This window comes from Dipodomys merriami, unplaced genomic scaffold, assembly GCF_024711535.1.
Source record: "Dipodomys merriami isolate MVZ:Mamm:240054 unplaced genomic scaffold, mDipMer1.0.p SCAF_13, whole genome shotgun sequence".
In the NCBI taxonomy this organism is placed as follows: Eukaryota; Metazoa; Chordata; class Mammalia; order Rodentia; family Heteromyidae; genus Dipodomys; species Dipodomys merriami.
Window position 1 is genome coordinate 20,471,505 of NW_027202604.1, and position 14,354 is coordinate 20,485,858.

The 14,354-nt window shown below is 42.2% G+C and overlaps 1 protein-coding gene across 3 annotated transcripts in view; it reads left to right on the forward strand.

The window, feature by feature from the left end:
• Ptprg (protein tyrosine phosphatase receptor type G) overlaps window positions 1-14,354 on the forward strand; it is a 693,584-nt gene that overhangs the window by 564,773 nt on the left and 114,457 nt on the right. For all 3 annotated transcript variants that reach the window (XM_070018858.1, XM_070018857.1, XM_070018856.1), the window contains exon 8: window positions 2,969-3,161. In XM_070018858.1, coding sequence (XP_069874959.1) covers window positions 2,969-3,161 — 193 coding nt within the window. The remainder of the gene's footprint in view (window positions 1-2,968; window positions 3,162-14,354) is intronic.

A 14,354-nucleotide genomic window follows, 5' to 3' on the forward strand; every position in this document is an offset into this window, starting at 1 on the left:
TCTCTCTACAGTTACACTAATCTTCCCTGAAGCATCAGACAGAAACTTTTTAGAACTAAATGCTCACTGTGAAAGCGGGCAAGTGTTGTAGACAGTAAACAAACCTTCGAGTTGGACTGCTTGGGAGCCTCCTAGGCCGTTCTGATGTGACAGAGATTAACCTACTCTAGGACAGTTCTGTCTTCTCCAGAATATTTTCCATCTTATTGTGTGTGGTAGCCCAGTGGGATTTAAAAAGAGAAGATGTTTTTAAAAAATTACCCTTATGAGCAAATGCAATCCTACTATTAAATGGACATATGTGAAACTGGAAGTGGGTAATTTGAGGGGATGGGTGGGATTAGGAGAGAGACCATGCATCCAGATGCACTGGACTCATACACTGATAGGTTGAATTGAAACTCCTCTGTCCAATCACTTCAAATTTTAAGGTTTTTAACAAAAAGTAAAAGTAAATCATCCTTAAAGTGAAGTGATCCTACTTGATTAAACTCTCTCATCTCCATGGCTTTAATTTAAGCCCAGTTCCTTTCATTTGGCCTTCTCTATGTATGGAGAAGAGCTGGTCAGCATGTTCCATATACAAGGGCCTTTAATCAAATTACTCCTTACTCATCTTTTCTTCAGGCTAAACGTGTCCACTCCCTTTAACCTTTACTCACAGGATTTATTCTTCACCCTTTCATTTTTTTTAAAGAAAGATTGTTTTTGGTCATTCCTTGGAATGTCTCCATAGGGTCTTTGTTAATTCTTTCCATACACTTTTTGGACACCATTTTCATTTTTTCTTAAGAAAAAAAGAAGGGAAAAGAAATTGGAAGTCCTCCTCCCCCCACACCCCTACCCCCAATGCATTCTGTCTGATTTGGGTCATGCTATCAAATGAGCCGCAACACTGGGTTGAGGTAATTTCTTTCAACACTATAAGTTGTCTGTATCTCAGTGGCTCCTCTCGGGACAGAATGAATACAGAATAAATAGTTAGGTTATGAAAAAAAAATCTGACAGGGTGCTGATTGTTCACATCTGTAATCCTAGCATCTCAGTAGGCTGAAATCTGAAGGATCAAAGTTTGAAGCCTGCTTAGGCAGAAAAGTTAGCTTTTCTTATTTTCATCTGTAAAATAACTATCCAAAAACAGGCTGGATACATGACTCAGGTGAAAGAGGAACAAGCCAAGCAAGCCCTGAGCCCTGCATTAAAACCCTGACACAGGCTGAAAAGAGAATGTGTATTTTTGTCATTTAGGATGTCTTTTTTGTCTTTAAGTACAAAGGAGGGGGAGTAAGAAGGAAAGTGAAGTTTGAATAGAGATGGTCTGAGCTGTTAGGAAAAGCAGAATAGTCCTAGAGAATTGAGGTCATAAGGAAATCAAAGGGCACTCTCAGGCTAGGATGAGCTCTCAGGCTAAGAGAAACTGTTACCTTGATGAAAAGGCACAAGAGGTTTCTTCATGCTTTATTACCATTTCACATAAGCGATAGCTTTGGAGAGAGGGAGAATGATGATAGGTAAATCTATTTACTTAAATGATTTTGCTTGGCTAAAATCACTAGCAAATGCATGGCTTTCTCATGCAAAGAGGAAGTCTCCAATAATTGTTGCTAGCAAATCATTTTCTGGGACATTCCCTGAGGTTGTTTGAGAAACAATCGTGTTAGCTCTAGGTAGTAATTCTTTTTCTTTTTCTTTTTTTAAATTTTACACTCTGCTGTTGACTGCCACCTGGTTCCCTAAAGCCAGCAGCAGATCCCCTGCCCACCCCCACCCCCACCCCCCTTTTTCCCCTCTTGCTTGGAAAGCTTTTTCTGTTCTGGTTGTCTTTGAAGTTTTTTCCTAGGGAAAAGCATTTCCATCTGCAGTCTGGAGGAAGGAACCAAAGGGGCCAGAAGTGTTCATCCACTTTTTCTCTCCTCCTTGTTTCCTTACCTCAAGGAGCTAGGGTTTGGGAGTTGGGAGTTGCTTTTCTTTGGTGACAAGAATCACGTGGTCCCAGGAGAACCAGTTTGACCGCCAGTCACAGCTCCATCTGTCACACACAAGCGAATGACCTTTGATAATGATCTCAATGTAGAGAACCACACAGAATCCCTTTTCATTTTAGAAATACAATCTCAAAACTTTGTATTCTCTCCCTCTCCCTTTCTCCCTTTCTCTCTCCCTCTCCCCCGGCCCCTTTTTCTTTTCCCAGAAAATTTTGTGGGCACTCCTGGGGGAGACATTTCCTCCCATAAATAATAATGACAGCAGCCAATCTTGTATTGAAAACTTACTGTGTGCTAAGTGACCTATCTAGATTTAATCCTTACACCTTTGAAGACAGGCCTTTCAACAACAGATGTTTTACAGATGAGGAAACACAGAGTTTGAACAGTTTGTCCAGGCTAGCACATCTCATGAATGTTGACTTGGGCAATGTTATTTCCCCCGTGTACCCTGGTCGGTGACTTGGTGCTTTGGCTGAGCTTGATCCTTTGTGTTTCAGAAGCAGACTGTGATAAAGCATTAAATCACAAGTAGGTTTCAAGCTTTGTGTGGCAGGAACTGTTTTAGCACTGCGTCTGGACCCAAGAAAGGTCAGGTAGATGCTCTTACGATGGTGTCCAGGTTATGGAGTAAATGGGAAGCTCAGAGAAGTGAGCCGGGCTGTGTAGGGGCCACAGAATGGGTGAGTGGTGAAGAATTATAACCAGGCAATATAGCCTTGCACCTTCCAATATAGCTGGAAGACAGTGTTCCCTTCTATCATACAATGATATCCTTTCCAGGGAACCCCGAAGAAAGGACTCTTGTCTTGGCTTCAAGTGCTCTGCACATCCCTGAGCTAGAGAGTTGCCTAGGTGAGGCAGGCTGGACAGACATTACACCCAGTTCCAGCAGGAATAGTATTCTTGTCACCCACCTGCTCTGGCTCAGAGAACTCCTAATGTATGTGGGTCTTCCCCCCTCCCTGTCTTTCTCTCTTCAGCTCGAGGCTTTTTATTCCATCTTCACCACCGAACAGCAAGACCACGTGAAGTCAGTGGAGTATCTGAGAAATAACTTCCGACCACAGCAGGCTCTGAATGACAGAGTTGTATCTAAGTCTGCCGTCCGGGATGCCTGGAGCCATGACATGGCCGACTTCTCAGACAACCCACTGGGGACAGAAGCCTCTAAAGGTAAATTTAGATTAAGTGCCCTGTCCAGGGAGAAGATTCCTTATCATAAATTACTTTAAATTAAAAGTAGTTTAAAGCCAGCCAAGAATCGGAACTTGATGTTAAGAGCATAGGTTTCACTCTTTAAAAAAAAAAATGTCTAGATGATAAATAGGAGCAGTTGTGGGAATAACTTCAGTTAAATGGATAGGTTAAAAATTGTTCTTTTGACTAGCAATAGATCAGTCATTCTCTGCATTTTTACCTTGTCCTCAAAACTAATTAATGGTATCTGAAGAAAGCTCTTGGAGAATGTCTTACCTTTTTAACTCTGTCCCTGTTGAGATCAGTTTTCTTCCTCTGAGCTCAAACATCAGGAGCTTTGAATTACTTCCAATACCCAGCATGCAGTGCCTTCTCTCAACTACGCCAAGCAAGAACTCCAACACCAGCCTTGTTCTCCCACTGGAAGTTCACTGGCTCCTAAAACTCTTGGAGTTGTTTAATTCCCATATCTGATAAGCATGTGTTTATCATGTTTCAGGCATCTAAAATCATTTCTATTTCTACTTTCTCTGGGGAAACAAATGAGTTTCTCTCCCAGGGAACAAGAAAGTCTGATTCTACTCTTATCTTCTTCCTCTCTGGCTCTAGGCTTGATCAGAATTGTGGCTTAGAGCTTGGAAAATAATGGGGGCAGAATATTGATCAAAGCCCTAGTAGATGGAAGGGAAGAATTCTCTTTTTATGTCAACAGATGAATATTTTCCAGTGTTCTCCTCCTGTGGGATTGTGAGCTTGGGGGACACAGGAAGAATTCTTTATTAACACTGGAAATAGGCTGTGGTCTATTTGGTGTGGTAAATTAGGAGTACCCCACTCCCAACAAGAAAGACCAGTGTGTTACCATATAAACTTTGGGAGTGAGACAAGGCATAACATGGTACTTTGTTAGTACATGGTACATTGCACATTGTAAGCAACTACATGATGAACACTTTGATGGTAAGAAGGAGCCCACTTACCACTTGTATACCTGGAAATGAGCTGAAAGAAAAAGAAAAGAGTGCTGAAAATCAAAATCCCAGGGCTGGATGTATTGATACATTCATGTATACCCAAATACTCTAGCAAATCAAAAAGTTAGCAAGGACCCTACCTCATCTCAACGAACAAGCTATATGTTAGCAGATGTCTATGGGAGGCATAGGTAGGAAGGTTACTTTTCAATATAAGGCCTTTGCTGGGCAACAATTGCAAAATCAAATCTAAACAAACAAAGCAAAAAAGGACTTGGATCATAGTGATAAGAGCGCCTGCTAAGTACTTAGCACAAGGCCCTGCGTTCACCAAGGACCACTATCCCCCAGGGGGGGAAAAGAATAAAAAGTAAAGCAAGGTTCTTTCCTCCCTGTCTGAAGGAAAAAAAATAAATCACAAAAAGTGAGCCGTTCTTGAAATTCAGGATGTTTGAGGTCTATTCTATGTCAAGGGATCTTGCAGTGGAAAAGCCGGAAGTTCATAACCTTTGAGATTTCTCAGGTTTGCATAGGCAGAGAAAATTTGACTTTGTGTAATTTTTTTTTAACTTAGCTTTAAAAAATAGAGAAACTATATTTCCTAGGAGAACCTAGATCAGAAAAATGGGACTCTTTTGGCTTTACTATTTTATTGGAGGTCTGTGGAGAGGAGATACAAAGGGTGAGGAATTTAAATAATCTGTGAGGGGGGAAAAATGTTTTCTAAACAACATAAAAATAAAGCTAGGTGCTGGTGATTCATACCTATAATCCTAGCTACTCCAGATTCTGACATCTGAGGATCACAGTTCAAAGCCAGTCCAGGCAGGAAGACTCTCGCCCCCGCTAGGAGACTCCAATTAACCACTAAAACACCAGAAGTGGAGCTGTGGCTCAAAGTAGTAGAGAACTAGCCTTAAGCCAAACACAGCTCACGGACAGTGTTTCCACCCTGAGCTCCATGACCAACCCCCCCCCCAAAAAAAAAGTGAATTAAAAGAATTTTAATTAAAATAAAAATAAACTGACCATGAACACAAGATCTGGATCCTCAGAATGGCTGAGAATGTGGCAGCAACTTCCTTCTTATAGACAAGTCAAAATGTTAGAGAAGGTAATGATGTTCCTTCATTCCCATGTCACACTAGACGAGATCTCCTACTGAAGGGCTTTTCTGGTTTTTGGCCCAAGCCAATGATGTGTGTCCTTAAGTATAGTGAGCCAGTTCATCACTCTCAAAGGTTGGTCCCAGTAATTGTCACGTCCAGTGCTGACTTGTAAGATGTGTGAATCCTTAAAATGATTTGCGATCTCTCTAGAGTCACAGAGCTCAGTCCTACTTGAGTGTTGATATTGGAAGGGAGTAAAAACTCCCCTGATCCCCTCTGAAGGTTTAATAATGGAGTCTATGAAATAAACAGACACAACAGGCAGATTCACAGGACAAAAGCGATCCTGTTGTATTGCATGAGACATCCCATGCAAGGAAAGCAAGCAGGAAAAAACACTCAGTAGAATATAGAAGCATGCACTCCTTCCTCAACAGGGAGAGAGAGAGAGAGAGAGAGAGAGAGAGAGAGAGAGAGAGAGAGAGAGAGAGAGAGAGAGAGAGAGAGAGAGAGAGAGAGAGAGAGAGAGAGGGAAGTGCTTTCTAGAAAGATAAGTGCCCTCAGAAAAGCAAGCAATAGACTGATGGCACTGCCTAAACCTCCTGTCTTCTCTCCTCTGACATAGCCACGGCCTCCCTGTTGGTGAGACTCCAGGGGAGAGGATTCTTGACCACTGGACTCCTTCTGGAGACTGTGTTTAGTTTGAACTCCAAAGCTGCATGATGTTTGCAGAACCCCTGTGGCATATTATTTGAGTATAACATGCATGCAGCACAGTGTATGTGTAATGTGTGCACAACTTGTTTACTAAGTTACCACTCATATTCATAGCATCCCAGGAGTATCCCACCCCTTCAAACAACAACCAGAAGTACTTTTGCCTGTTTGTGCATTTCATGTTGATAGACTCGGCTGGTACCTGTGTGGGCGCATATGTGCATACATGTGTGTGTGTGAGAGAGATACTTGGACTACATTGGTTTTGAGCATTAGCTGTGTTGTCACATAGGATCACAGTTTGTTTTTCCTGTTATAATCCTCTGTGTGATTATTCCAGTATTTATTTATCCCTTAGAGCAGGTAATGAATACATTAATTACTTCCAAATTTTAATGACTGTGAAAAGCTATCGATTATGCCGTTTAGTGGACTCATAGACTCATCCCATATGTATCTCCAATACACACACACACACACACACACACACACACACACACACACACACACACACACACACACACACACACACACACATCTACACATACACCTACTTGGGGTAATATGGCTGAATCCTCTAATGTATGTATATTTAGGTTTCATTAGAAGTTGCCAGACAGTCTCTGAACGCGACTGTGTCCCTTTTTTCCTGCCAGCACTATATGAAAGGTTTTTTATCTCCCGATTTATTCTACATTGTACTATTCTAATACTAAGATTTCAATTATTTTCAATGCTGGAGAATCAAATTCAGAGCTTGCTGCCTACTAAGCAAATGCTTTACTACCAAGGTACATTCCCAGCCCTCCTATATTTTATAGCCTTTTTAGAGCATAATTTATGTACTCTAAAATTCAAGTATTGCAAATGCTCAATTTGCTCATTGTTAGTGAATTTTATATGTGTGCAGCCATCTCTGTAATCCAGTTTGAGAACATTTTCAACACCACAAAACAATTGTTGCCCATTTCTAGTTATCTGTCTCTGACTGCAACCCCACACAACTCCTGGGGTTGTGTTTTTTTTCTTTCTTTAATATTTTATTTTAGAGTTTATCTATGTTGTCCTGGACATCAGTAGGTCATTCCTTTTTATTGTAGAATAGTATCTCTACTGATTCTTTAATACCTGTTTTATGGAGGTTTATTCACATACACAATCTAAGTGTGCACTTCAGTCATTTTTATAGTATATTCACACATTTGGACAATTCTTCTATCTACTTCCAGTATCTTGTTATCACCCCCAAAAGAAACTTTTGAAATTAGTCACTTTCTTTCTTTCACCTGTCCCCAGCCCACTGGCCTGCCTTCTCTCGTGGTTTCCTGTATACTTTGTCTCCCTCCATGGATTTATCTATTCTGGACATTTCATAGAAATAGGCCATACACTGGATAGCTTGTGTCTCTGGTTTGTTTGACATAGTCTAATACTTTTCCAATTCATGTGTACAAATCAGAAGTTAATTCTATTTTATGGTCAAAGAATATACCACCATATAGAGATATACTACTTTTTGCTCATTCTTGTGACAATTACTGGGTTTATCTACTTTTTGGTCGCTAGGAGCAATGCTGTTTAGAACATTTGTGTCCAAGTTATTGTGTCAGCCTATGCTTTCAGTTCTTTCAGATGGAAAGTCAGGAGAATTGTTCAGACATACCATAGCTCTTAAGTTTATAGTTCTGGAGAGCTTCCACACTTTTCCCAGAGCAGGAGTGTTCCATCAACTTTGTCTGAGTACTCCAGTGTTTTCATGTCCTTGCTAACACTTGTTATTATGTCCTTTTTATTTTAGCCAAACTCATAAAGATGAAGTAGTTTCCTTTTTCTGCTTTTGATTACCATTTTACAAATGCCTAAAGATGCTACTTTGTGCCGATCCTGGGGCTTGAACTCAATGCTTGGACACTGTCCCTGAGCTTTTTGCTCAAGGCTAACTAACACTCTACACTTGAGCCACAACTCCTCTTCCAGCTTTTTGATGCTTAATTGGAGATAAGAATCTCACACTATCCTACCTGGGCTGGCTTTGATTCTTGATCTTCAGATCTCAGGTTCTTGAGTAGCTAGGATTACAGGCCTGGGCACTGGTGAGGGCTGACCACTTTTATTTTTAAATTCATTTGTTATAGGGGGCCTTCCTGACCAAATATTCCTCTTCCCCTTCCTTCCCCACCCGTCTCCCCACTGAGACTAAGGTACCTCAATTAATTCAGTCATGCTGTAGGCTACTGAATGGCCTAGAGAACTTAGATGATTGATTTTGGAAGCTTAACAGGAAAGAGGCAAGGCAAAGGAAGGATCTTTTTCCTTTCTTGCCATCTTTTGCAAGGAAAGACCTTAAAAGAAGGTGGTATTCTATGATCTTCAGGTGATTCAGGAGGAGCAAAGGCTATCCAATTGGCATCTCAGACAGACCTTTATTAGATGCACAAAAAAAGCTATTATGTTTCATGTATTCATTGGGCTATTATCATAGGACAAAGAGAATTTATTTAAGGCAAGGGTCATGAAACTTTTTTAGTCCCAGGCTAGATAGTAAATACTTTTGTCTTTGCAGGCCATATGGTCACTGGCTATTCAACTTTCCTGCTGTGGTATAAAGCCAATGACAGGGAATATATAAACAAAACGGTGTAAAAAATGTCTTCCAATAAAACTTTATTTATGCAAAGGGATCTGGGACAGATTTGGCCTAGAAACCATAGTTTAGACCCCCTTCTCTCTAAGATGGCTGAACCCAAGATGGAGAAATTAGACTTGTTTTAAGGTAAACATTGAATATCATAGGTGGTAGTGGGGTTGGGATACAGCTCGGTGATGGAGCATTTGGTTATTAAGCACAAAGCCCTCAGATTCCATCTGTTACAACCAAAAAGCCTGAAGGGGTAGTAGGGCTCCTTTTGGTTTTGCCTTTCCAGTCTACTATCAGACTGTAAGACCAATTAATAAATGACTCTCATTCATATTAGAGATACAACCAGAACTTCAGGTGATTGAATCAAACTTCCTAATTCCCTCCCCAACCCACCCACACAAGCCAATTCCCCTAATTGTGATCTTTACCTAGAGCACCATGTTGGTGAGTACCAGAGTACACAGGCACCCCACTTTATACCCTCCATCAGGGCGGGGGGGGGGGGGACTGGAAGGGAGGAAACAGAATACAGCTTTTCCATTTCCAGTTAGGAGATTGGTAGACACTTTGGACACCAGACAGGAGGAAAAGTGATCTTAATACCCAATTGTTGCCGAAGAAAGACATAATGGATGTCATCCTTAAAAAAGAAAGCAAGCTTCAGTTCCAGTAAATGGAAACAACGTTTAGGCTCAGAGGATTGTCCAGGGACCATCCAATTCACCACACTGCCCTTTGTTGGTAAATAACGTGGACCGACTTTAGGATTTAATGGGCTGTCATTTCAGTTATTCTGCAGCTCATTCCGGGCCATGTGGAAGAGCATTCCATGATGAGGGGCTGAATACTGTCTATTGTGGAGACTTTTGGAACCGTGAGCACAGAAAAATAACTTTCCTTCCAACAACATGAAACATATGGTTTATTAATTTAACGAAACCTGTTCATCCCACAGTGGAATCAAAACCACTTGATCTGATAATTTGATTCAATGGCTTAATTAAAGTGACATGGTATAATGTAATGAAAGCAAAGGAAATAGAGAGGATATTGGGCCGCCTGAATACCTCCCAGTCTCATGAGCCATTGCCTCCTTTGGAGAGGAAGGGGCGGAATGGATTTTTGCTTGTCCTGATGGAAGCATCTATTTTTCAGCTACATTTACAATGCTAAAGATTGCTTCCTGATCCTGTTTCAGAGCAGTTTTAAAGGACATATACCAGTGTGGGGGGAATGCTTGAGTAACTCGCCTATTTTAAATCAGAATACATTGAAGAAGAACATCACATCTTGTACCTAAATTAGCAAACAAAGAAGTAAATCCATGATTGCTTTTAAAAAGAGTTTGACATTGAAATCATGGTTTTCTGCTATTTTGGGAGAAAATATTAATGTTGTTCTATTTTCAGTTTCATCATTTCCACTCACTAGATTAATGAGCTTGAATTACTTTATCTTATTAAAAGAAGCTGTGATATGAACATTTCATTCCTTTGTAGACAGCTGCTCTCCTGGAAACTGTTCCCAAAAAGTTGTCCTGGACTTCCAGAAACTTCCAGCACAAAAGTACTAAGTGAAAAACGGGTTGTTGGGTTTTTTTTAATGCCATTCCCTGGAGACATTTTTCTTATCCTCCTTTCAAAAATAACTTGCATTTGCCACTTTTTTTTTTAACTTTGCCAGTAGTTAAAACAGAAGGCAAAAAGTAGAACTACACTAAAACCATGGATTTTACTAGTGTCTTATATTTTGAAGTACCTACCATATTGTTTGTGTGTGTGTGTGTGTGTGTGTGTGTGTGTGTGTGTGTGTGTGTGTGTGTGAGTTGTTATACATACTGTCTTAGGTATGCTAAGTGCTCTACCACAGAACTACAAGTCCTTGTTTTTGTTTGATAAGAAACCAACCCTGCACAGATCTGATAGGCCTGTTCTTAGCAAAGGCCCTGGGACAAAAGAACCAGAATGGAACAGGATCTCCTTGGAGCTCTTGATCCTCTGCTCTACTAAATGCTGGATTACAGGTCTGTGCCATCATGTACAACTATATCTAATACTTTCAAGTGCTCAGGTTTCTATGATGGTTGTGATCCTATGTAAATATGAAAGAAGTTGTGGCTTTAAGTTGAGCTAACACGGTGTGGTTTTTCAGGCATAGGTAATGTAAGCCTATGTCGGTCTGTTTCTTGTGGCCATACTGGTCCTTGTCTCTAGGTCAGCAGTGGTTTCTTTGTAAGTCAGAGGGCATTCAGAGGGCATCTGCCTCTGACATGGTTACTAGAGAATGTGTTTCGGAGTAGAAGGACTGTGCTTCCTGGCAGCAGTGTGAGGCCAGGGTGTTGGCTCGTATTGAAACCTTCCCCGGGAACACACACAGCACTGTGTGGTCCACACTGTCCTGTCCCCTCCCTAGCTCCATCTCACATGTCAGTGCTTCCGTTCACCCACCACCCTCCAATCCCAGCGGGCTTCCCTGGTGCTTGGAGGCCCTCGGCCTACGTCTGCCCCCAGTGACCTCTCCTCAGCTTCAGAGCTCTGCCTCAGGCTCCCTCCTAGGGACATTTCCTGACTGTCTTGGCCTAGCCAGTTGGGTCAGGCCACCAGTACCATTTCTATATAGTGCTTATGATTTTGGGGGTGTTTTTCTCTTATGTATCTTTCTCACTTCTGCAAAAGCTCCATGTCATCGGTAAGGAAACTGCCCCCCTCCAGCCTCCCCTCCCCACACTCACTGTACAGAAGGTATGCTGATCAGTGTTGCCTCCTTAAATATTGGGTTTAGATGGGTGGATTGGAGGAAGGACAGGACACAGATAGATGATACGGCCAACATGTTGTACCCTTCCTCCTAGAGCAATGCACTTCCCCTTTCTCGCTAGCCAGCAATCACAGCCCATGAAATGTGGGGCTCCAACGTGTTAGCTCGAATCTGGGTGGAGACAGGGAGGAGTAGAGCTGGGACCAGACTGTTCATCTTCTCCATTCCTCTCACGGAGCCTTTCTAGTTCCTGCATGCCTTTCTTTAGCATTTCACGCATCTCTGTTTAGGAATACTCAGGCTTTCTTGTGGCCTGAGAAACAGACTCACCCTTCCACTCCTGAGAATCCAGCAGTGGACAGTCCAGGTGGCTGTGTTTCCAGTCATCCTTTGCTCTTCTCTTCTCAGCACAGCCAGCATCCTTCTGTTGCTGGCTCTACCCCTAAGCAGCTCTCTGGGTGGGTTTTGTGGTTTCGAAGCACTGGCTTATACTGAAGTGCGTCTTGGCTGTCACATTTCACATCTCTGCCTTTGCAGAGAAGGCTCCCACCTAGGTGTCTGATGCTAAATGCTGTCAGGTGTAGTTGAGCACCCAGCGCCATGTAATTTCTATACGTCTGTGCTGGCACTGGAAACATTCTCCCAGGAGAAAGGATCTTTCTCTGGGAGAAATATGCTGACCATTTAAAACCAGATGTTGATTTGCATCTGCCAGCTGTGAAGGCTGAGCCCCTCGGAGCATTTGGACCTGCTTGGTAGAGGTAGCCAAGAAGCCCTGCTAGCTCAGTTGCTGTTCCATGTTTAAATTGGTGATCTCCACTGGAGACCACTAGAGGGTGCTGTCCACTCTCGGCCTAGGCTCAGCATGCCAAATGGCTCTGTTTGCCTTCTAGGCCTCCTTGATTAAGCCTTGTAGGAACTGGCATAGGGCAGTATCTATGAATGGGAGATCCCAGAACCTTACCATATAGGACCATCCTTACCAAGTGACCAGTTGATTTACATGTTACACCAGAGGGTTGAAGTGAATCTGGAATCCAAGAGCTTCAACCACCTCACTCCCTCACCCAGCCGAAACAAGGAAGAAGTAGAGATCCAAAACTAATCAGGCACAAGTCAGGTGCAAGTAAGGTCACTACCAAACCCATTTCCGGAAGACAAAGACTAAGTAAAAAACAAATGAGGCCTTACAAAATCAAATCATACTTATCTAAAATAACTTTTTAAAAACTGATACCTGCCCAAGCCAGGTGCCAGTGGCTTACACCGGCAATAATGCTAACTACTCAGGAAGCTGAGTCCTGGAGAATCCTGGCTCAAAGTCAGCCTGCGCAGAAACACCTGTGAGACTTTTATCTCCAAATAACCAAACATTTTTTTAAAAAGTGAAGTTGGTAGTGTGGCTCAAATGGTAGAGCACCATCCTTGTGAGCAAGAAAGCCAAGCAATTGTACAAGGTTCTGAGTCCAAGCTTCAGTGTCCAAGAAAAAAAAGAAAAGAAACCTAGCTAAGCCTGTTCTGGCCAGATAACTGGGGGGCATTTTGCCACATTCATTAGAATTACTTGTAAAGGTACTGCTTGGCTCTTACATTTGGTGTTTAGATCTCAGTCTTACATTGCTAAGGGCAGTTTTAAGCTCTGTTTTAAATGGCTTGGCTTCTCTTTTCATAGCTGTAACGTCATCTTAGTTGTGAGCAAAAGGAGACCAGGTAGAGAAACACCGCTGCAATGCCAGGGCCCTGAGCCAAGTTCAAATTACATGCTGTGGATGCCCTAGAGACATACTGTCTGTCCTTTCCATACTGTCTGTCATTTGCTGAGTGTAGAATTGGGTCGGGGCAGCGATAACTTCTCAAGTTGGCCCTCCTCTATGGTCAGGGCAACCACGTATCTGATACTCGTTTTTTGTTGAGAAACCTAGATATAATCACCATGTGATTGGATGGTGTACGAAAACCTCCCCAGGTAGCAAGTTCTATCAGTTCACAAACAAAGGACTTAAGACTTGCAGTTGTTGTCCTGATGCTTGGTAGAGTCTCTCATGTCTAGCACAGCTTGACCTCTGGAAGAAAACCCGCCCTGGGACAAATCCTGCTTTCAACGCTAAATTTGAGACCTAGTCTCAGGCCATGTGAGTTTTCTCTCCAGTTTTCCCACCACAGGGTCCTTGTCCAATCTGTTTGTCTGTCTGACACATCCCAGTCTCTTTCCTTCAGGCTCACTGTTGAGTTTTTAGGTCAAGTATCACTCAATTTAGTAAATCTTCCCCAGCTACAAATCTGAATCAAGGTTTCCTATGAAACCTCCATATAACAAGAACACTGGCATTTCCGTTAGGAGCATGTCACTATATAACCATTGGTGGTAGAAATATTGGACCCGTTAATTGTCTGGTAGATCCCCTAGGCCTCTTCTCATATTTATAATGAAGAATATTTGAGCCAGGCACTGGTGGTTCACACTTGTAATCCTAGCTACCCAGAATACTGAGATTTGAGGATCGTGGTTCAAAGCCAGCCTGAGCACGGAAGACCATGAATCTCTTACCTCCAATTAACCACGAGAAAACTGGAAGTGGTGCTGTGGCTCAAAGGGTAGAGTGTTAGCTTGAGCTGAAGAGCTGAGGGACAGCATCCAGGACCAGAGTGCAAGCCCCATGACTGACACACACGCACACACACACACAAACTGATTATTCAGAAAGCCAGTTATGATATGGTGTTGTCAAAATATTTCAAAACTGTGGTGTCCCGATCCATCTGCTTCTCAATGAAGACATTTATCTTATAAGTCCTAGCAGGGGTCTAATAGCCATTAGACTCGGCCACTGGCAGTGTCCCATCCATCTTGCTAATACTACTGCTGTTTGTAGCCAACAAGTAAAATATAAAAGAATGGTAAATGTTTGTTAAAGGTGGAAATAATCATATCTTTTTTTTTTTACCCCCTTCCAAGTTCACAGAGTTTGGT